General features: G+C 42.8%; 2 protein-coding genes across 2 annotated transcripts in view; one reads left to right on the top strand and one right to left on the bottom strand.

Moving 5' to 3' along the window:
* Positions 1-14,863, bottom strand: part of col4a3 (collagen, type IV, alpha 3) — a 36,228-nt gene extending 21,365 nt beyond the window's left edge. The window contains exons 1-19 of the mRNA XM_063907692.1: positions 14,607-14,863; positions 10,332-10,388; positions 9,012-9,101; positions 7,700-7,744; positions 7,537-7,581; positions 6,592-6,654; positions 5,332-5,385; positions 5,153-5,179; positions 4,833-4,907; positions 4,613-4,675; positions 4,485-4,520; positions 2,605-2,652; positions 2,318-2,392; positions 2,198-2,242; positions 2,029-2,091; positions 1,356-1,400; positions 1,222-1,275; positions 480-521; positions 238-319 (exon numbers count right to left, since the gene is read on the bottom strand). Of these exons, the coding sequence (XP_063763762.1) occupies positions 238-319; positions 480-521; positions 1,222-1,275; positions 1,356-1,400; positions 2,029-2,091; positions 2,198-2,242; positions 2,318-2,392; positions 2,605-2,652; positions 4,485-4,520; positions 4,613-4,675; positions 4,833-4,907; positions 5,153-5,179; positions 5,332-5,385; positions 6,592-6,654; positions 7,537-7,581; positions 7,700-7,744; positions 9,012-9,101; positions 10,332-10,388; positions 14,607-14,684 (1,087 nt within the window). The 5' untranslated portion in view covers positions 14,685-14,863. The remainder of the gene's footprint in view (positions 1-237; positions 320-479; positions 522-1,221; positions 1,276-1,355; positions 1,401-2,028; positions 2,092-2,197; positions 2,243-2,317; positions 2,393-2,604; positions 2,653-4,484; positions 4,521-4,612; positions 4,676-4,832; positions 4,908-5,152; positions 5,180-5,331; positions 5,386-6,591; positions 6,655-7,536; positions 7,582-7,699; positions 7,745-9,011; positions 9,102-10,331; positions 10,389-14,606) is intronic.
* A 1,340-nt stretch (positions 14,864-16,203) lies between these two features.
* The window catches only part of col4a4 (collagen, type IV, alpha 4), a 37,419-nt gene continuing 30,238 nt past the window's right edge, over positions 16,204-23,384 (top strand). Inside the window, 3 exon segments of the mRNA XM_063907599.1 lie at positions 16,204-16,331; positions 19,041-19,171; positions 19,737-19,779. Coding sequence (XP_063763669.1) covers positions 19,125-19,171; positions 19,737-19,779 — 90 coding nt within the window. The 5' untranslated portion in view covers positions 16,204-16,331; positions 19,041-19,124.

Here is a 23,384-nt window from a genome sequence, read left to right as displayed (position 1 = left end):
AAGCTGATGTAACAGAAATCCTCCCCAAAATCACAGACTGATCCAGACAGATATCTCTGACTATAGCTACTTATTTTATGATTCATCAAAAGTACGACTTCATTTAGTGATGTCACATTCCACAAAGGAAACGCACAGAGACGTAACATGCAGCCATGTGTAAGATTGAAAACAGCGTGTGAAATCTGAACTTTGCAGGGGATGTAAGCAGTGGTTTCCCCTTAATGTTGATACTACCTTCTTCTCCTCGGACTCCTGACGGTCCGCGGGCCCCGGGGACACCGCGCTGGCCATTCAGGAACATGTGTTGGAAAACCGTCTGATAAAGAAAATACAGAAACACAGAAAGGCCGAACACTTTGATTTCACAGACAAACGTTCTGTCCTGTTGTACCCTACAGCGTGTATCAACAACTCCAACCACCAGTCAGACGAACGGATCCATTAAACACAAATGTTGAATCTGAAAAAGGACTCACCTCTCCTGGAAGACCTGGAAAACCACGATCACCTTTCTCCCCCTACACACACACACACACACACACACACACACACACACACACACACACACACACACACACACACACACACACACACACACACACACACACACACACACACACACACACACACACACACACACACACACACACACACACACACGCACACACACACACACTAAGTATCAGAGGCTCCAGGATGCTTCCCTGAGGGACGCCATAACTTCTGAGACAGAGGACAGATCCCTCTCTGTGTTCTCTATACTTTTATACAGGAGTTGAATATATGAGTTGCTCTGTCTTTGTTAATACCGTTCCTTTTGAATCCAGTTGAGTTTAGATAACAGATGAAAAACTGTGTAGGACGAGGCACCCCACCGGGCTCATCTGAAGCCTGAACCTTAATAGCGTTAAGATTCCAGGTTAATATAAAAGAGAGCCTAAACTCAACAGTGATGGCATTAGAACGACATACTGCATAATAGAAACAACAACAACATCACAATCTTCCAGCATCTCATGTTGACCACTGTGCGATCACACAGGATCCAAACTGGAAAAGACCTCAGGATTCAATATTGAGTTTCTCCTGATCTAACCACAGAGGAAACGTTTCACAGATGCTACTTTATGAGAAACTCTGGACTTCCACAGCTTCCTGATGAAGTCTTTTACTAAACCAAGCTTACGGTTTTTGACAATCATTCAATCAATAACTCACCGTGGATCCTTCTATACCCGGAGGTCCGACGTACCCACGATCCCCTGCGTCCCCCTGCAGAAACAGTCCCCGTTATGACAGGCTGTCCACACTGCAAATGCATGGCTAGCATTCTTGTTAGCTTAGCTTGTTACCTGTTCTCCCAGCTCTCCAAGGAGTCCATCCTTCCCTGGTTTACCCTGAAACACAAAGCAGAGTATTATGGTTATCGTAGAAGAAAAGATATATATTAGAGAGCCCGAAAAAGAGGCGCTATACTCAGAGAACATTTCCAAAATATGTACATGTAGGAGAATCTAAATGATTAAAGCTAAACACATACATCCTCAGAGATGAAAGTATTTACAATAGAAAACGTTTTGGATATTCTCGTAGGGTAAAGTGATAGATTTACAACAAATGCTGATTCTCGGGGTAAAATATATTGAATATTTCTCAATGAATTTGAATTGTTTATTCAAAGTGTTAGAAAGTGTCTTTGGTAAAGGCAGCATTTCATATCCAGTACATGTTTTCTATTTATGTACTTTGTGTACCCTTATTTTGAAAATATCTGATGGGTTAGCTGGCCGGCTCTGTTGTGGTCAAACCAATAAGAGATGTCCCGCCTCTTAAACCACTCACATGCACAAAACCCTATAGAACACGCCACAGGAAAGGGCAAACCCACACACGCACAATAGGGCCCTTCCAGGGGCATAAACCCAAACATGCATTTCCTACAAATATTCAACAACCAGCTCGTTAAGTCATGAATCTGAATTGATTTTGAATCCATATCATATCGGTATGATAAATGTCTCTTACCAGTGAGCCTGGATCTCCTGGCCCGCCCTTTTCTCCTTTGACCCCCAGTTTCCCCGGCACACCCTGGTGGAGAAAACACAGTTAATCTGACTCTGATAATAAACAGAAGGACTGAAAAAGTTTCTGACAGACAGACAGGTCATCAGACTGGGAGACAGGTTTTACTTACAGGTAAACCACGACAATCCTTGGCTCCAACGTCACCTGGCTCTCCCTTAAATACAAACAATAAAATCAGAGGACCGAAACAAGAGGACGGACGCACGGCTGAACCGACGGACGGACAAACCTTCAGTTCTTTGGGTCCTTCAGCATAAAGTTTAATTCCTTTCTGTCCAGGAATCCCCGGCGGACCGCGATAACCCTGAAAATCAAACACAGCTGCTGGTGATGATGATGATGATGGTGATTATGAGGATGATGATGAGGAAGATGAAGATGAAGATGAAGAGGTTGTTTTACAGATTGGAAACATTTTAGAAACTGAGTGTAACATTTTACAGGTGACGTGGCTATTAAGGAATTAGCTTTAGCATTAGCATTAGCATAATGTTTCTTTCAGACCCGTCAGCTCACCTTCTGTCCGCGGGGGCCTGGTATGACTGGACTGGGACCCTCCTGACCCTGAAACACAAGCACAGCGTCATCAGGGGAGAGTGATCGCAGACTCAAATCACATGCCTTCAACTCGTTAACTCAATCATGTCCTGCTATAACATTTGCAGCTAAATACAGAACAGTTTTCATCAATGACTGAACATGTATCATAGACTCTTTGCTTTGCTCTCAAAGTCCATCTAATTCTTGATGCACTTTAAATTAACAACACTTAGGGTGAGCAACCTCTGTCTCTGTAAATCTGTCTCTGTAGATCTGTCTCTGTAGATCTGTCTCTGTCTCTGTAGATCTGTCTCTGTCTCTGTAAATCTGTCTCTGTAGATCTGTCTCTGTAGATCTGTCTCTGTAGATCTGTCTCTGTCTCTGTAGATCTGTCTCTGTCTCTGTAGATCTGTCTCTGTAGATCTGTCTCTGTAGATCTGTCTCTGTAGATCTGTCTCTGTCTCTGTAGATCTGTCTCTGTCTCTGTAGATCTGTCTCTGTCTCTGTAAATCTGTCTCTGTAAATCTGTCTCTGTAGATCTGTCTCTGTAGATCTGTCTCTGTCTCTGTAGATCTGTCTCTGTAGATCTGTCTCTGTCTCTGTAGATCTGTCTCTGTCTCTGTAGATCTGTCTCTGTCTCTGTAAAGCTGTCTCTGTAAATCTGTCTCTGTAAATCTGTCTCTGTAAATCTGTCTCTTTAAAGCTGTCTCTGTAAATCTGTCTCTGTAAATCTGTCTCTGTAAATCTGTCTCTGTCTCTGTCTCTGTAAATCTGTCTCTGTAAATCTGTCTCTGTAAATCTGTCTCTGTAAAGCTGTCTCTGTCTCTGTCTCTGTAAATCTGTCTCTGTAAATCTGTCTCTGTAAATCTGTCCCTGTCTCTGTAAATCTGTCTCTGTCTCTGTAAATCTGTCTCTGTAAATCTGTCTCTGTAAATCTGTCCCTGTCTCTGTAAATCTGTCTCTGTCTCTGTAAATCTGTCTCTGTAAAGCTGTCTCTGTAAATCTGTCTCTGTCTCTGTAAATCTGTCTCTGTAAAGTTGTCTCTGTAAATCTGTCTCTGTAAAGTTGTCTCTGTAAATCTGTCTCTGTAAAGTTGTCTCTGTAAATCTGTCTCTGTAAATCTGTCTCTGTCTCTGTAAATCTGTCTCTGTAAAGTTGTCTCTGTAAATCTGTCTCTGTAAATCTGTCTCTGTCTCTGTAAAGCTGTCTCTGTCTCTGTAAAGCTGTCTCTGTAGATCTGTCCCTGTCTCTGTAAATCTGTCTCTGTAAAGTTGTCTCTGTAAATCTGTCTCTGTAAATCTGTCTCTGTAAATCTGTCTCTGTAAATCTGTCTCTGTAAATCTGTCTCTGTCTCTGTAAAGCTGTCTCTGTCTCTGTAAAGCTGTCTCTGTAAATCTGTCTCTGTCTCTGTAAATCTGTCTCTGTCTCTGTAAATCTGTCTCTGTAAATCTGTCTCTGTCCCTGTCTCTGTAAATCTGTCTCTGTCTCTGTAAATCTGTCTCTGTAAATCTGTCTCTGTCTCTGTAAATCTGTCTCTGTAAATCTGTCTCTGTCTCTGTAAATCTGTCTCTGTAAATCTGTCTCTGTCTCTGTCCCTGTCTCTGTAAATCTGTCTCTGTCTCTGTAAATCTGTCTCTGTCTCTGTAAACCTGTCTCTGTCTCTGTTGCTGCTGTAGCACCTTTAAATGTCCCCTCTGTGGGATCAATCAAGGGATTCTGATTCTGATTGTGAACTTTCCAAACATCACCTCTTTGTTGGTGCACTGTTTGATGATTTGGCACTGACTTTGTTCCCGTGGGTAACAACAAGATGAGTTTGTTTGTGAAAATGCATCGATGATTAATAGCACACGTACCTTCTCTCCTGCTAGTCCTGACAACCCTGGATTTCCCTAAATGTAATAAAGAGCACAAGGCAAGAGTTGATGTCAGCAGGTTGACGCATCAGTGACAGACATTTAAATAAAGTCTGTAAAGATTTTACAGGAAGTCCGGCTGGTCCTGATTGTCCTGGAAAGCCCGGTTCACCTGTATCTCCTCTCAGCCCCTGCAACACAAACAGCCAATCACAGCATTTTCATCCACCAGCCAACAGAGGATTTTCTCCACTAGCCAATCAAAGGATACTATCCATTAGCCAATCACAAATATAGAATACTACAAGTCAGATTACAAAACACCCAGAAAAAAAGAACAACACTGACATTTCCTCCGTCTCGCCCTCGGGGTCCTGGTGCTCCTTTAATATCTGGAGTGGCTGCAAAAACATAAGTGTCTCCCTGTAACCAAAACCAGAAACATACAACTGTTCAATGTTCTTTTTTTTACTGGGGTCTGTTGAAAAGGAAAACACTAATCATTCCCAGAGGAACATTCAATTAAAGCATAACTAACACAAAACACAAAGAAAGAACATCTAAAAAAGAGTGTAAGGCCTGTCCTCCAATTCCAGCCCGGACTGTGAAGCTGCGTGCTCCACAGACTTTAAACATTATGACAGTGTGTGAATCTGTGCAGGTGTTACCTTTGCACCTCGCAGTCCTGATCGACCCTGAAACACATGAGCATCGATAGCTTTAGCTTCTTATAGCTAACTACCCGAGCTTAGCTTCAGCATGCAGTGAAAAACATTTTGTTAAACGTCAACAGGAAGTATTCACAGCACCCAACCACCGCTTTGTGCGGGAAGTAGGCGGGACTTACTTGAAGGCCGACAGGACCTGGAGCTCCAGAGAACCCTGGGTAACCAACATCGCCCTGAAAGACACCAATAATGGTATTAATTAGTGTTTTTGCGGAGGAGGCCAGGTGATGTCCGTTTCATGGAGAGACCCTTCTGAAAAGTCAAGGAAAGAGTTCTGTAAAGTGTGACATTATGTAAACCTATGATGCTGAGTTCAAGTGAAAAATCTGAAATAAAGGGAATGTTGTTCATAAAAGTGCCTGATGGTTGTTCTTCACTTATCACATCCAACATCATGTTGAAATGAATGTTCATGTTACCTGTGGTGTACGCACGCCATGATTCTGGGTCCTGGTATGGTCTCCATTTACATGTTCTAACATGCTACTTTTCGCTTCTTCAGAAGACATAATGTGTATTTTCTAAATGTAGAATATATTCCTGTGTTGTTTGTGATGTGTAATGATGAATGGCTGATACTTTTATTGGTGTATTTTAACCTCTGACTTCATTAAGCATTTCCAGAGTCTTGTCAAGTTCCCCGTCTATAAAATATACCTCAGGGCTTTGTTCCGGGTCCTCTTGTATTTTCCGTTTCCATGCTTCTAATTCCCCTATCGTTTTTGATAGCACACACACAAAATGTAACCTCTGCATTGAACGGAGCAGTGGGCTGCTATTGTGCAGTGCCCGGGGAGCAGCGGTCAGTAATGCTAATCTACATCAGGTGTGTCCATTTTTCACAGAGGGCCAAATACAGAAAAATATACAAAGGTCTGGGCCCCTCCCCAGAGGTGAAGTATATTTCCTCTTAGGTTATAAGTCAAATCAATCAAACCTAGGTAAGTTATGCTCGATACTTGAATATGCTTTAGGAAGAAACAGCCTACAGCCCAGCTCTCCGTAGGGCTCGCTCAGAGTGCTTATAATAAGGGGGACATGAAGGGTATATTTCAGGCTCGTTATGTGAATCAGTTATTGGGCTTTTTTCATCAACTTACGTTTGTTAGAAAATGTTTTCAACTTTAATTGCCTGAATTTATTGGAAAGGTGTGCTCTTTAACTTATGACAGAGTGTAATATTTCTTTACATATCGCCGTGTGTAGAAGACCAGCACACGTTTCATTCGTGGGCCATACGACATAATCCTTTTGAATTAGCTGAGGGCCAATTTAGAATAGCCTGCGGGCCGCATTTGGCCCCCAGGCCATAGTTTGGACACCCCTGATCTACATGTTATAACAGTGAATTAACAGGAACTGTTGGGCGTCATCTCTACCTTTGTCCCGTTGCATCCTGGGAGTCCTGGTTGGCCAAGGGGTCCTTCATGACCGGGGAGTCCCTGAGAAACGATAAAGAGCATGAAAGATAAACAGCTCATTCTTCACGGGAGTCAGAATATGTTCCTCTGTATCATGATAGTGTTCCGGCTGCATTTTAAGGACATCTAATTGAAGTGGTCCTTTTCAGATATAAAATAACAATAATTATCATTAATATCATTTTTATAACAATAAGAACAATTATACAAATAAATAATAAAAAAACATTCAATTAAAAATAACAATAATAATAATATTATAATAATAATAATAATAATATAATAATAATATTATAATAATATAATAATAATAATAATATAATAATATAATAATAATATAATAATAATAATATTATAATAATATAATAATAATAATATAATAATAATAATAATAATAATATAATAATAATAATAATAATAATAATAATATAATAATAATAATAATAATATAATAATAATATAATAATATAATAATAATATAATAATAATAATAATAATATAATAATAATATAATAATAATAATTATAATATAATAATAATAATATTATAATAATAATAATAATTATAATATAATAATAATAATAATATAATAATAATAATAATAATAATATAATAATAATGATAATAATATAATAATAATAATAATAATAATAATAATAATAATAATAATAATAATAATAATAATAATAATAATTATAATAATAATAATTATAATAATAATAACAATGATCATAAAGAATTGACTAGAATTCAAATAAAGAATTAAGGACATTAACAATAAGAGCGATAATACAAACTGAAGTAAAAATAATAAGGTCAAATAACATGAACCAAATATTTAGTTAATTGGATTATGATGACGATCTAAATGGTTTAAATCATAAATGATATGATGGTTCTTACCGGCAATCCTGGAGGTCCTGGAAAACCTGGTTTTCCTGGAAGACCCTGGAGAAAACAGAGAGACTCATTTCCTCTCTTTACAGCTCAGGTTGCAGAAATGCAAAATGTGTAAGAACGAATAACGGATAAATAAGTGTACATGACTTTGAAGTCATCCTCATACCCGAGAGCCTTTCAGTCCTGAACTCCCTGCTGCTCCATGATCTCCCTGAGGACAAAATAAGCAAATTCAGCAGAGATTATTTCGATGGTTTCAACTGTGACAGGCCAGGCAGGCTGTACTTGTGGTGGTGTTTTCCCTCCTGCTCTTTTCTCTGCCCTCCCTCTCTTCACTGCAGCTAATCAGCAGCTGATCAGTACCTGCTGCTGCACCTGAGACTGATGGCTGATTGGATCCCCTCACCCTCAGCTGGCCTATCAGCACCCAGGAAGCTTTCTGTCCCTCAGACCTGGGCCTGCTGCTGACACCATAGCCTGCAGGATCCTTGTGTTAGTGTGTGACTCTAGAGAGTCTTCTGTTTACTGTGGAGGTGTGTGTGGTGGGAGGTGGAGGCAATAGGTAAGTTTGGGGTGCCCTCTACATTTCATCACGTAGTTAAAACCTGTTAGACACACTAGCTTAGTGGATTGTGTTTTGCTTTGTTCCATTCGTAGTAGTGCAGAGAGTGAGGGTTTCCAAGGGTAGACTTAGAGAGAGGCCCTGTTTTGTTATGCAATCATCATCATCATCATCCTCCTCCTCCTCCTCCTCTCCTCCTCCTCCTCCTCCTCCTCCTCCTCCTCCTCCCCCTCACTTATATAATATTCTGCGTTAAAAGGAATCAACCTTTGTTGACTTCCACTCTGTCTCCCTCTGTTATTGGTTGTTGTGTGTTACTGTCCCCTGGACCTTGGTAGGGACGTAACATCAACCTACACTTAAATACTAAAAACAATGAATGTGATTTCCCTTGAAGTACAGACTCTAAAACAAACGTAAATACTAATTATATTTTATACTAATTACAGCTCCACTTTCTACATAATATTTTTCGTACACGTCTTTTATTGAAGGCCCTGAGGATGCACAAACAGTCTCTCTACGTATACATAGTTTTGCATTCGTTTCGATTTTATCACATCAAGTATGAAGTCAGCAGATGCACGTCTCTGATATAAAATCTGTAGATGATGAGCGGTCGTTGTGTTTGAGCTGCAGGCAGGAACAGGCCTGCAGACAGAAAACATGGACATATCTTTTTCCAAATGAGGCATTGATGAGATCTCATAACAATCTGAAAACAGAGTTGTTTGATTTAGAGAAGAGAAATAGGAGTTAAGATGAAGAAATGTAGCTGACCTGTAACATCAAGGTTTGATCCCTGAGCTGAAGCTATCAAACACTAGATATCCATCAGACAAAACCCTGAGGAGCTCCACCATCATGTTTTTAAGCCCATTAAATCAAGTGGTATTAATTAGATGGATGCCGTTACCTTTTCTCCAGGAAAGCCCTGGTGGCCCTCATTTCCGGGATAACCAATCACTCCAGGAAGTCCATCGTATCCAACGTAACCAGATTCACCCTGCGGACAAAAACACAAGTAGAGCTCATGAGTATGGATCGAACCTGTCGAATATCAGATGTTTACAGAGCTGCAGCGATACTGCCATATTTCTGTGCTGGTCCCTGAAGGCAGAATCTACCTGGTCCAATGTGATTCTCCGTGTGATTTTGGATTATGTCCGAAAACAAGCACGTGACTTCAGGTCTCCACCGCTAAGCTAAAGGCGGCTAACGTTGGGCTATAGCCGCCTCTGTTTCTAAATCCCCCAGTGGGGTGAATACTGACATATTTTATGTCGTACAACAGAAATCTCTTCAGTTTTTGTCAACCACAGACTTTATTCCAGGATAACAACCAACAACACATTTAGAAACCATTGACCTCCAGACCTTGCCGAACAGTTAACCACAGGTGAAGTAAGGGGCCAGTTCCCCTGCTGTCCACATGGTGGCAGCACACTCAGGTATACATGTGTAGATTTTGTTCCAGGTGCATTCATGTTTCGGAGAGAGAAGACAGATGTTTCATGTTCAGCCGAGAGGAACCAGCCTTTTTTATCCTGCCAAAACACACCTGAGATCACAGAGTTCACACCTGGGTGGCCTTCAGGTACCTTCCTACAGACTTCAGAGTCCACTGCACACTCAGATCTCAGGCTTCCTTTGAAAAACCTTTTTAAAATGTGGTATTTTTATCATCTTCTCTTGCTGGCTTTGATTTTAATCACCTACTGTACCTTCTCTAAATGAATTCCTTTTGAAAACCTGTTTTGTGAAGCACAACATTTTGAATCCTGACTTCTCTTAAAACATTTATTTCTTTACTTTATTTTTTACATTTTGAAAACGTTTACTTTTTAAAATTAGAATCCTGACTTTTTATGAAAATCTCAAAATTGATTCTGGAAATCTAAACATTCAGCCCTTTTTTCTCAAAAGTTTTCTTCTGAAAATGTTAAATTCTTTCTCAAAATTCAGACTTTTTCTCAAAATGTTGACATTTTTCTGAATCTTCCTTTGTCTTCTGTCAGAGTTCTTGTGTTCACATTTTCAGATTTTTTCTGAAAATCTCAAAATTCTCGCTTTTGTCTCTGAATCAAACAGTTAGTAACTTTATTTAAACATAACTGTTTGTCCGAGGAAATGGTCACGATCCTGTGAAAAGAACATTAAAACTTGACAGTTCGGCAGGAAGTGGGCTTCAAGTCTGTCTGTGAGTCACTTCCTGTTCATGTTGGGATGTCCTCACCTTCTGACCCTTGACGCCGTCACAGTGACAGAGAGACTTCCCGCTGCAGTGACACACCTGCAGACACAAGACAAAACATACAAGTGTAACATGTTATAAAGATTCAAAGGCTTTATCGTCAACATATGGAGGATATGGAGATGAGGGTCTTAAGTCCCAGGCTGCTCCATCAATGCTCCATAAAAGCCCTGAAACAATAAAGCAAATTAAAAGAGAAAAGTGTGGTCTTTCCCTGAACTGCATTTCTGTTCTGGATTACCACCTTTAGACACATTTAGAGCCTTCATTACGACTCTTCACCTCAGGGGTCACTTCTCTTTTTGGGATCCATCAGAATCAGAATGGGTTTCAGCCCCTGTATGTTCACACGATGAACTAGCTTTGGTATCTGCGGTGCATTCGAAGACACAGACAGAAGCATGAAACAAAGACAATGAAAACAGGACTATAATAACAAACTAAGAATAATAACATACAAATACAATCCGAAAAAGAACCAGATAGTAACATGACACAGTCATGTCACGTGCATGTTATTATGGGGTGGATTAAAGGTTAAAGGACCTCATTTACAAAAAAATAAACTCAATTTTTGAGGAAACTAAAGTCCACTCATTGGGATTATTTTTACTACAGTTAAAATCACAGGGACACATCTTGATGGAGTCGTGGTCATAGTTTAGGAAGGATTTTAAAACCATTCAGAAAGGAACGAATATTGCTAAACAGACTTTACGCTTCATCAGGTCTCTGACTCCTCAAAGCTTCAAATACTACGAGTCATTCACACCTCATTCGAGCAGAGCAGCACCACTTGCTCTAGGGAAGCTAACACTCACACACATTCACACACACTCAATTCAGGGTCCAGGATCTTGTCCAAGGACACATCCACATGTTGACTGCAGGGGCTGGGATCGAACCAGCAACCTACTGGCTGAAAGACGACCCGCTCCCTCTCAGCCACAGTCGCTCTTGGAAGCACATCACGCCCCTGATGCTCAAATTTAAATCATCGTTCACTGGAAGACGTGGTCTTTAGGGGGAAGAGCGTAGCTGTCACGTGTCCCGAAGACACCATGAAGAAATACTCCATAAACAACATCAGGACCTGCAGGTGTTCCGCAGGTATCTCAGGTTTACCCTGGAGACGTGTTTCTTCATGAACAGTTTATCAGGCAGACATGCTTCCTGTTTTAACCCAAACACCTGTCTGTCTGTCTGTCTGTCTCTCATGTGTTACATCTTATCTTCATTCCTGTCTCACCCTCCCTCCCTTGCCTGCCTCGACTCGTCCAGCAGACATCAGATTGTTTGATTTTGACCCTCATGACCTGCCGAACAAACTCACTGTGTCTACAGATTTGTAGACTAGACACAGGTTTGATGTAAGAACCACACATACAGAGGAACCGTCTGCAGAGGATCAGAAGGTCCATCTCCTTCTGCTCAAAGCGCGTTTCAGGAGGGACACAAACAGCGTTGCACATGGTCAGGTAGAGCAGCTGGTTCATCAGACTTCCTGTTGGAGGGTTTAATTACTTCTCAGTCATTACCCCATCCGAACCGGAAACCCGATCGGTTGTGATGTGCGAACACGCCGCTACGTCCCATGATGCTGACTGAAGTTCGCAGAAGCCATATGGCAGGTTTCTGGGATTTAAATAAAATAAGGTTATCGTTGGTTTGTTATAAAACAGAAGACTGACGTTTGTCCTTTTTAAAATACATACTTTCTCTCTGGTTTTGGTAAAGAATGTCTGAAATAAGGAGATCCTTTATTAACAAAGAAAAGCTGGTTAATGCCCTTACTGGTCCCACAGAGGAGCCCTTACTGGTCCCACAGAGGAGCCCTTACTGGTCCCACAGAGGAGCCCTTACTGGTCCCACAGAGGAGCCCTTACTGGTCCCACAGAGGAGCCCTTACTGGTCCCACAGAGGAGCCCTTACTGGTCTCACAGAGGAGCCCTTACTGGTCCCACAGAGGAGCCCTTACTGGTCCCACAGAGGAGCCCTTACTGGTCCCACAAAGAAGCACTTACTGGTCCCACAGAGGGGAACATCCTGCATTTGACCCGTCCTAGTGTTGGGAGCAGTGGGCTGCCATATGTACGGTGCCCGGGGAGCAGAGTAGGGAACGGTGGTAGCACTTGGTCTTTCGGGGACTCGATAGTAATCAGATCTTTCACTGAAGTCAAAGTACTCATTAGCACAACGCTTTCCTCCTGTGTGTGTGTGTGTGTGTGTGTGTGTGTGTGTGTGTGTGTGTGTGTGTGTGTGTGTGTGTGTGTGTGTGTGTGTGTGTGTGTGTGTGTGTGTGTGTGTGTGTGTATGTGTGTGTGTGTATGTGTGTGTGGGTGTGTGTATGTGTGTGTGTATGTGTGTGTGTGTTTGACTCAGTAATAACAACAGATCAGGACAAAGGTCCGCACCAGAAAACAGACGACCTAAAACAACAGACGGGGAGCAGACTGTCAGACAGACAGACAGACAGACAGACAGACAGACAGACAGACAGACAGACAGACAGACAGACAGACAGTTTGATTTCCTGTCTCACATTCTTTGTGCATTCTTTGATTTCTGCAGGAAATAAAAGATGACCTGCAGCTAGAAGTGAGGACGGTTGTTGAGTCAAAACAAAACCAGCAGGATTTTCAATAAATGAAACAGCTTTGAGCTGCTGAGGGAACGCTACGCTTTTAGTTCTTTACCCATCTGACAGTTAGTACATGTTAAAAAGCATGTTGGCTCTGTGCTTGGTGTCAGTCAGTTTTAAGGTTCAGTAATAATCTGTTATAGGGGTTTTCAGAGCTGCAGGTCACATGATACGTCACCACCGCTAAGCTAAAGGAGGCTAATGTTGGGCTATAAAGGAACTACAGCACGGTCACATGACTTCACGTCTCCACCGCTAAGCTAAAGGTGGCTAATGTTGGGCTATAGAGGAACTACAGCACGGTCACATGACTTCACGTCACCAGCGCTAAGCTAAAGGTGGCTAATGTTGGGCTATAAAGGAACTACAGCACGGTCACATGACTTCACGTCACCACCGCTAAGCTAAAGGAGGCTAATGTTGGGCTATAAAGGAACTACAGCACGGTCACATGACTTCACGTCACCAGCGCTAAGCTAAAGGTGGCTAATGTTGGGCTATAAAGGAACTACAGCACGGTCACATGACTTCACGTCACCACCGCTAAGCTAAAGGAGGCTAATGTTGGGCTATAAAGGAACTACAGCACGGTCACATGACTTCACGTCACCACCTGCTAAGCTAAAGGTGGCTAATGTTGGGCTATAAAGGAACTACAGCACGGTCACATGACTTCACGTCACCACCGCTAAGCTAAAGGAGGCTAATGTTGGGCTATAAAGGAACTACAGCACGGTCACATGACTTCACGTCTCCACCGCTAAGCTAAAGGTGGCTAATGTTGGGCTATAAAGGAACTACAGCACGGTCACATGACTTCACGTCACCACCGCTAAGCTAAAGGAGGCTAATGTTGGGCTATAGAGGAACTACAGCACGGTCACATGACTTCCAGAAATCAGAAAATAAAGATTGGAAAACTCATCGTAAAAGTAGTCTAGCTGGTGTTGGTACCAGAACCTGTGAGTTTCTCTACAGAACGCTCTTCTGCATTAACAAACATCGAATGTGATTTTGTGGTCGTTCTGAAACGTCATCAATGAATCGCTAATAACGTTGACTTTTTACAGAAAAGCATCTCGGGGGGTCATGTGTGATATTAACAACTATTTGTTGCATTGTACCGGACCAGTGATGAGAAACATGAACACATACACACACCTGTCTGTTACCATGGAGACACACACATGAGCATTCACAGGATAAACACAACAGCTGTGATTTCAAAACAAAACGTATTTAAAATCACGACTTAGTTTTTCATAATAAAATTAAACGTGCATCATCATTTATAATTGGACCTTTTTTTTCGGAATAAATATTATTAGCTATTTAAAGCTAAACGTTTGAACTCCTCATTATCAGAATCAGAACACCATTATTTGTCCCACAGAGGGGAAATGTACATCGTTAGAGCAAAAGTATTCATTAAGAAGCATGCATGAAATAAAAACTACAATTACAAATTACAAAACACACATCCAGTACCAGAGACAGTATTTCAAAGTAAGTGCAGCATGTTATAAAGCAGTGTGATAGCAGCCAGGTGAGAGTATTCAGAGTTTTGCACAGGTGTTTACAGACTGATTTATCTGTGTTTGGGTGCGTTCACTTACCCTCTCGGCGGCGGTGCAGCAGACCAGCAGAACCAGCAGCGTGAGGGTCCCCCGCCCGGGGCCGCCCGAAGCCTCCATGCAGGCGGACACACAGCTGCAGAATCCCCGCTGAGCACGTTCTGGAGGATATTCCTCTTGCAGGTTCGCCTCAGGTCGCCTCCGTTCGGTTGAGTTCGCCTGAGTTCGGTAAGGTCCAGAGGGGGGTCGGTGCAGCCGATCCTGTCCGGCCAAAGCAACCTGTTGCGGGATGGAGATAGGGAAACGGTCCGCTGGAGGGGGGGTGGGAGTCAAACCTGAAATACTCAGAACTTTACTTCCGATTCACGTCTTCAAAATAAAAGCTCTTATTGTCGCATGCACAGTGTAGACCTCTCAACGGAATCTGAAGTCCCTAGCCCCTCCAACAATGCAACACAAATATGTTTTAAACAATAGAAACAGTCTGTCATGTCATAAACCTCCTCTGAGCAAAAACCCCAGAAGCATTTTGTAAACAGAAAGTAATCAATGATTGGTTTCACATTTCATCAGAATGTAACTTGGTGAAAACTATACAGAACATTGATGTAAGTAAATACATATTTATTTATCTGAAAGTTAAAATGTATTTCATATCTCAAACATGTGTTCTGTAAATCAATGTATAACATGCTAAACGAGCTGCAGCCAATAGTGCATTATTTAATTGTTTGCATTTTGACATTGCCCGGAACTAATGTTTTGTGTGTTTACCGCTGCATATTTAGTTGAGGGACGGTACAGTTCAAAGTTCAATGAGTCGAGCGGCAGGTGCTCACAGATCTCCGCTATTGAGTGTTTCAATTATTGAGGAAAGAACCTCTTTTCACGACAAGCGGCCAACGAGGTGTTTAAGTTATCTGTAAAATGTCTTTTGTTTCATTTCGCGCCACAGCCTAATGTACATGGTCTGGTTTTGATTAGTTTATGTCCTGTATATTTCTCACGGCGTTAACAAGGCATGAGTGGCGGGACCAACAACAACAATAAACGCCCGTTCCAAAGAACCGACCTGTGTCTGTGTCGTCGTGGAGAGAGCTACAGTTGATATGTAGGCCTGTTGTATCCAAGTATTTCGAGCCTTTGGTACGGAGTTAGATTGCAGGGGTCTGATCTGATTGGTCATCATTCGGAAATATTGGCATTTCATTTGTGTGCACGAGGAGCAGTATATTTCATGACCTTGTTTCTGAATATCCCTTGAGATGTTGTTTCTAAGACTCTTTCTTTAAAGTGTTTCAGATGAAATGCTGATATACTAAAACATATAAGAGACCATGAGGTGGGACGAAACTAACGAAGACATTTTCTCTAAGCAGCACGACGTTGACAAAGAAAACCAAAACTGGAATCATTTTTATTTTTGTTTTATTTTTGATTGTATTAAGAATAAGAAAGTAAAGAATCAAAATTCCAACAGTAATTGTAAGTTGCTCTGGATAAAGACATCAGGTAAATAACCCTAACCCATACACTCCCCCCCCCCCCCCCCCCCCCCCACCTCCTCGCTCTCCTTATGCTTTTATTTTGTAGCGCTGGCACAGGAAGTGTGTATGCTCGCTGCTGCAGGTGTGTGTGGCAGCTGACAGATGTGAGTGTGTCTCGCGGCGCTCAGGCTTCATTTAGTGATAAACTTTGAGTTATCTGTCCGCGTGTCCCTGACATGAACCCCGCGTGAAAGCTTGAGACTGAGCGCGAGACCTTCAGGTAAGTGAGCGTGATGATCACCTGTGTGTGTGTGTGTGTGTGTGTGTTGGGGGGTGCTGCGTTAATACCGTTTATTAATCAGCTCCTATTTACCGCTGACGTCAGCAGGATAATTATCCCTTAATAAAGCTGCAGAGGAGAAAACTAACAGATGTATTGATATGTTTAATACTGACCAACTGTGTACAAATACAACCTCCACGCTGACAATACTCCTTAATAATGCGCAGCTGAAGTACTCCCACACTGCAGGATGCTGCCTGCTGAAGTGCTTGGTAAAGTGTCAGCAGCAGAAAGTAAGCAGCAGTTCACTGTCATGTCAACCTCCAGCTGCTGCTATGTTCAGTGAGTACAGCAGCCGGTGTTCAGAACAATGGAGTGAGAGGGCAAAGAGAGGACTCAACAACACAGAGTACTAACGAGGTTATCCAAAAGGAGCATTGTACAGGTTCACTTTAACCCTGTGCTGAAAAGCATGCAAACAGACACCAGCAGATTGAGAGGGCAGAGCTGAGATCCTAGAGACTGAGAAAGTCTCTGGGATCAGAACATCTGAAATCCTTCCTCCACCCTCCGAGAAACATGTGTGTGTGTGTGTGTGTGTGTGTGTGTGTGTGTGTGTGCGTGCGTGCGTGTGTCTGTGTAATAACAGCAGCTTTTGGTTTATTCTCATATAAATTCAGTTCTATTTAGTACATAAATCTCCAGCTGTGTGCGTCTCTCTTTAGTGTCCCCTGGTCTCCAGCTGTGTGCGTCTCTCTTTAGTGTCCCCTGGTCTCCAGCTGTGTGCGTCTCTCTTTAGTGTCCCCTGGTCTCCAGCTGTGTGCGTCTCTCTTTAGTGTCCCCTGGTCTCCAGCTGTGTGCGTCTCTCTTCAGTGTCCCCTGGTCTCCAGCTGTGTGTGTCTCTCTTTAGTGTCCCCTGGTCTCCAGCTGTGTGCGTCTCTCTTTAGTGTCCCCTGGTCTCCAGCTGTGTGCGTCTCTCTTTAGTGTCCCCTGGTCTCCAGCTGTGTGCGTCTCTCTTCAGTGTCCCCTGGTCTCCAGCTGTGTGCGTCTCTCTTTAGTGTCCCCTGGTCTCCAGCTGTGTGCGTCTCTCTTTAGTGTTCCCTGGTCTCCAGCTGTGTGCGTCTCTCTTTAGTGTCCCCTGGTCTCCAGCTGTGTGCGTCTCTCTTTAGTGTCCCCTGGTCTCCAGCTGTGTGCGTCTCTCTTTAGTGTCCCCTGGTCTCCAGCTGTGTGCGTCTCTCTTTAGTGTCCCCTGGTCTCCAGCTGTGTGCGTCTCTCTTTAGTGTCCCCTGGTCTCCAGCTGTGTGCGTCTCTCTTCAGTGTCCCCTGGTCTCCAGCTGTGTGTGTCTCTCTTTAGTGTCCCCTGGTCTCCAGCTGTGTGCGTCTCTCTTTAGTGTTCCCTGGTCTCCAGCTGTGTGCGTCTCTCTTTAGTGTCCCCTGGTCTCCAGCTGTGTGCGTCTCTCTTTAGTGTCCCCTGGTCGTCTCTCTTTAGTGTCCCCTGGTCTCCAGCTGTGTGCGTCTCTCTTTAGTGTCCCCTGGTCTCCAGCTGTGTGCGTCTCTCTTTAGTGTCCCCTGGTCTCCAGCTGTGTGCGTCTGTCTTTAGTGTCCCCTGGTCTCCAGCTGTGTGTGTCTCTCTTTAGTGTCCCCTGGTCTCCAGCTGTGTGTGTCTCTCTTTAGTGTCCCCTGGTCTCCAGCTGTGTGCGTCTCTCTTTAGTGTCCCCTGGTCTCCAGCTGTGTGCGTCTCTCTTTAGTGTCCCCTGGTCTCCAGCTGTGTGCGTCTCTCTTTAGTGTCCCCTGGTCTCCAGCTGTGTGCGTCTCTCTTTAGTGTCCCCTGGTCTCCAGCTGTGTGCGTCTCTCTTTAGTGTCCCCTGGTCTCCAACTGTGTGCGTCACTCTTTAGTGTCCCCTGGTCTCCAGCTGTGTGCGTCTCTCTTTAGTGTCCCCTGGTCTCCAGGTGTGTGCGTCTCTCTTTAGTGTCCCCTGGTCTCCAGCTGTGTGCGTCTCTCTTTAGTGTCCCCTGGTCTCCAGCTGTGTGCGTCTCTCTTTAGTGTCCCCTGGTCTCCAGCTGTGTGCGTCTCTCCTTAGTGTCCCCTGGTCTCCAGCTGTGTGCGTCTCTCTTTAGTGTCCCCTGGTCTCCAGCTGTGTGCGTCTCTCTTTAGTGTCCCCTGGTCTCCAGCTGTGTGCGTCTCTCTTTAGTGTCCCCTGGTCTCCAGCTGTGTGTGTCTCTCTTTAGTGTCCCCTGGTCTCCGTTGTGTTGGAGCTTCTTGCAGCGTTTGGTTTCTGCAGCTTTTAGTAAACTGCTCATGTTTCCTCTGCTGAATGTTCTCTAGATGCTGCATGTGTTGAAGAGCTGCTGCAGATGTTCCTGCAGGAGTTCTGATTTGAATTTCTAAATCTGTATCCTCTCTGAAGCTGTTCCTCCCGAGGGAGGAGTGTGTAGAGCGTTTGTCTGTCGGCAGTACCTGGGTAAACGTACTGAGATACTTTCCACCACTTAATAGGAGACACTCGAAACGTGTCAATAGATGCTCGGGTGAAGACGCTGTGTTCCTGCATCAGAGGCTTGCTGCTGCAGTGAACCGACTATCTGGATGTTTGTCTTTCCGGATGATGAAGGGTTATGTAACTTCTGTGTGTCTGAAATCACAGGTCTCTTCCTGGGATGTAAAGTCTATTTTAAGACATAATAAAAAATACACAACATCTTCAGGACGACCACCGCTGTCGGAGCGCCTGGAGGCGGAGTCAGAGTGACCGTGAAGTGGGCGGGACTTCCTGTGAGTGGTACGACAAGATGCTGCTGACTTCCTGCTCCATCCCCTCCATCTACACCTGGCTCTGGTATGCTAAACACGCCAAAAAGTACCTCGAAACTGTTCTTGAGTAAAGTAGAAGTACTCAGATCTTGTACTTGAGTAAAGTAAAAGTACTCAGATCTTGTACTTGAGTAAAGTAGAAGTACTCAGATCTTGTACTTGAGTAAAGTAGAAGTACTCAGGTCTTGTACTTGAGTAAAGTAGAAGTACCAGAGTGTAGGAATACTCTGTCACAGTAAAGTATTCTAAATGTTCCTCCAGTGAAAGTAGAAAGTACTCTCCTCTAAATGTACTTAAAGTAGCGACAGTAAAAGTAGTCATTGTCTGATTGGTCCATTTCAGAATAATATCTCTGATATGTTTTATAATGATTGATCATTAAAGTGTTCTCAGAGCTGGTAAAGGTGCAGCTAGTTTGAATGCTTTGTATACTGCAGGGTAGCTGCTGGATTTACTGCAGGTGAACTACAGTCCTTAAACTTAAAGAAGTCGTTCCTCAGAATTGTACTTTAGTATATTAAATAAAGTAGTTGCTTGCGGTTGAGCTGCTGTCTGCTGGTCTGGTAATGAAAGCCGTGTTTCTCTTGCAGGTGGTTCCTTCTGATCCTGATGGTTCCTCCTGCAGCTCTCGGGGTGAGTCCATCCCTCTCATGGTTTCATGGTTTTGATGGTTTTGCACAATAAACAAATTCACAGACAACAAATGATGAACAGCAGGAAGAGGCGAAACCCATTGTGCAGTATTTAGCCCAGTAGGAAGTCCTCTCCTCCTGATGTTCAGGTGTATATCAGTATGTAGAGTCTCTACTTTAAAGAGTCCTCTCCTGCTGATGTTCAGGTGTATATCAGTATGTAGTGTCTCTACTTTAAAGAGTCCTCTCCTGCTGATGTTCAGGTGTATATCAGTATGTAGTGTCTCTACTTTAAAGAGTCCTCTCCTGCTGATGTTCAGGTGTATACCAGTATGTAGAGTCTCTACTTTAAAGAGTCCTCTCCTGCTGATGTTCAGGTGTATATCAGTATGTAGAGTCTCTACTTTAAAGAGTCCTCTCCTGCTGATGTTCAGGTGTATACCAGTATGTAGAGTCTCTACTTTAAAGAGTCCTCTCCTGCTGATGTTCAGGTGTATATCAGTATGTAGAGTCTCTACTTTAAAGAGTCCTCTCCTGCTGATGTTCAGGTGTATATCAGTATGTAGTGTCTCTACTTTAAAGAGTCCTCTCCTGCTGATGTTCAGGTGTATATCAGTATGTAGTGTCTGTACTTTAAAGAGTCCTCTCCTGCTGATGTTCAGGTGTATATCAGTATGTAGTGTCTCTACTTTAAAGAGTCCTCTCCTGCTGATGTTCAGGTGTATATCAGTATATAGTGTCTCTACTTTAAAGAGTCCTCTCCTGCTGATGTTCAGGTGTATATCAGTATGTAGTGTCTCTACTTTAAAGAGTCCTCTCCTGCTGATGTTCAGGTGTATATCAGTATGTAGTGTCTCTACTTTAAAGAGTCCTCTCTGCTGATGTTCAGGTGTATATCAGTATGTAGAGTCTCTACTTTAAAGAGTCCTCTCCTGCTGATGTTCAGGTGTATATCAGTTTGTAGAGTCTCTACTTTAAAGAGTCCTCTCCTGCTGATGTTCAGGTGTTTATCAGTATGTAGAGTCTCTACTTTAAAGAGTCCTCTCCTGTTGATGTTCAGGTGTATATCAGTATGTAGAGTCTCTACTTTAAAGAGTCCTCTCCTGCTGATGTTCAGGTGTATATCAGTTTGTAGAGTCTCTACTTTAAAGAGTCCTCTCCTGTTGATGTTCAGGTGTATATCAGTATGTAGAGTCTCTACTTTAAAGAGTCCTCTCCTGCTGATGTTCAGGTGTATATCAGTTTGTAGAGTCTCTACTTTAAAGAGTCCTCTCTGCTGATGTTCAGGTGTATATCAGTATGTAGTGTCTCTACTTTAAAGAGTCCTCTCCTGCTGATGTTCAGGTGTATATCAGTATGTAGAGTCTCTACTTTAAAGAGTCCTCTCCTGCTGATGTTCAGGTGTATATCAGTATGTAGTGTCTCTACTTTAAAGAGTCCTCTCCTGCTGATGTTCAGGTGTATATCAGTATGTAGAGTCTCTACTTTAAAGAGTCCTCTCCTGCTGATGTTCAGGTGTATATCAGTATGTAGAGTCTCTACTTTAAAGAGTCCTCTCCTGCTGATGTTCAGGTGTATATCAGTATGTAGCGTCTCTACTTTAAAGAGTCCTCTCCTGCTGATGTTCAGGTGTATATCAGTATGTAGTGTCTCTACTTTAAAGAGTCCTCTCCTGCTGATGTTCAGGTGTATATCAGTATGTAGCGTCTCTACTTTAAAGAGTCCTCTCTTGCTGATGTTCAGGTGTATATCAGTATGTAGTGTCTCTACTTTAAAGAGTCCTCTCCTGCTGATGTTCAAGTGTATATCAGTATGTAGAGTCTCTACTTTAAAGAGTCCTCTCCTGCTGATGTTCAGGTGTATATCAGTATGTAGTGTCTCTACTTTAAAGAGTCCTCTCCTGCTGATGTTCAGGTGTATATCAGTATGTAGTGTCTCTACTTTAAAGAGTCCTCTCCTGCTGATGTTCAGGTGTATATCAGTATGTAGAGTCTCTACTTTAAAGAGTCCTCTCCTGCTGATGTTCAGGTGTATATCAGTATGTAGTGTCTCTACTTTAAAGAGTCCTCTCCTGCTGATGTTCAGGTGTATATCAGTATGTAGAGTCTCTACTTTAAAGAGTCCTCTCCTGCTGATGTTCAGGTGTATATCAGTATGTAGCGTCTCTACTTTAAAGAGTCCTCTCCTGCTGATGTTCAGGTGTATATCAGTATGTTGTGTCTCTACTTTAAAGAGTCCTCTCCTGCTGATGTTCAGGTGTATATCAGTATGTAGTGTCTCTACTTTAAAGAGTCCTCTCCTGCTGATGTTCAGGTGTATATCAGTATGTAGTGTCTCTACTTTAAAGAGTCCTCTCCTGCTGATGTTCAGGTGTATATCAGTATGTAGAGTCTCTACTTTAAAGAGTCCTCTCCTGCTGATGTTCAGGTGTGTATCAGTATGTAGAGTCTCTACTTTAAAGAGTCCTCTCCTGCTGATGTTCAGGTGTATATCAGTATGTAGTGTCTGTACTTTAAAGAGTCCTCTCCTGCTGATGTTCAGGTGTATATCAGTATGTAGTGTCTCTACTTTAAAGAGTCCTCTCCTGCTCTTTATGTGTCTCATACTTTCTGTGCTGCAGCTCCTCTTTTCACCCTCTGTCTGAAACCAGAGCCCAGTCTGCTGTGATTGGTTAGCTGGTCGACTCTGTTGTGATTGGTCAACTGCTTAGAGATGTCCCGCCCCTTAGCCTACCAGGTACAATGTGTTGGAGCGCTACCCAATAGTAGCGCACGTGTTCCATGGTGATGTCACTATGTTCCTGAAGTAAACAAAAGAGTTCAACTGAGGCGTTTCAGGTCCGCACGAAAGTGTTCGGTCACCGCTTGTTTCTGCTTCATAAGAATATTTAGTAAATGTCATGACCTAAGGCGTGTAGTTGATGCAGTTCAGAGAGGAATATTGGAGGGAATGGGATGGATGTTGGGTGAAGGACCGATGGAGGACAGCTGATGTAGCGATAGCCACATTCCTGCTGATAGCTACGCCTGACTGATAACCTGGTTTACACAACGCTGCAGGAATGTGGTGCTACACAAACACTGCTGCATGCTGGGAAACACACCGTCTGGGGCCCATGGAGACAAAAAACACACACACGATTGTCCAGGGCACCAACGGGGGCCCTCAGTGTGGGGCATGTGAAGCGGGGACCCTCACGGTTTCATTATATGTCTTCATTGAACAAGGACATAAAAATACATCTCAAAGGAAGAGATGCTCTTTTCCAGATTAATACACAGAGTACATGCAGTATTAATACACAGAGTACATGCAGTATTAATACACAGAGTACATGCAGTATTAATACACAGAGTACATGCAGTATTAATACACAGAGTACATGCAGTATTAATACACAGAGTACATGCAGTATTAATACACAGAGTACATGCAGTATTAATACACAGAGTACATGCAGTATTAATACACAGAGTACATGCAGTAGTAATACACAGAGTACAAGCAGTATTAATACACAGAGTACATGCAGTATTAATACACAGAGTACATCAGTATTAATATACAGAGTACATGCAGTATTAATACACAGAGTACATGCAGTAT

Source organism: Eleginops maclovinus, chromosome 18 (assembly GCF_036324505.1).
Source record: "Eleginops maclovinus isolate JMC-PN-2008 ecotype Puerto Natales chromosome 18, JC_Emac_rtc_rv5, whole genome shotgun sequence".
Lineage (NCBI taxonomy): Eukaryota > Metazoa > Chordata > Actinopteri > Perciformes > Eleginopidae > Eleginops > Eleginops maclovinus.
The sequence above is the reverse complement of the archived record's forward strand: the minus strand, read 5'-3'. Positions and strand labels throughout refer to the sequence as shown.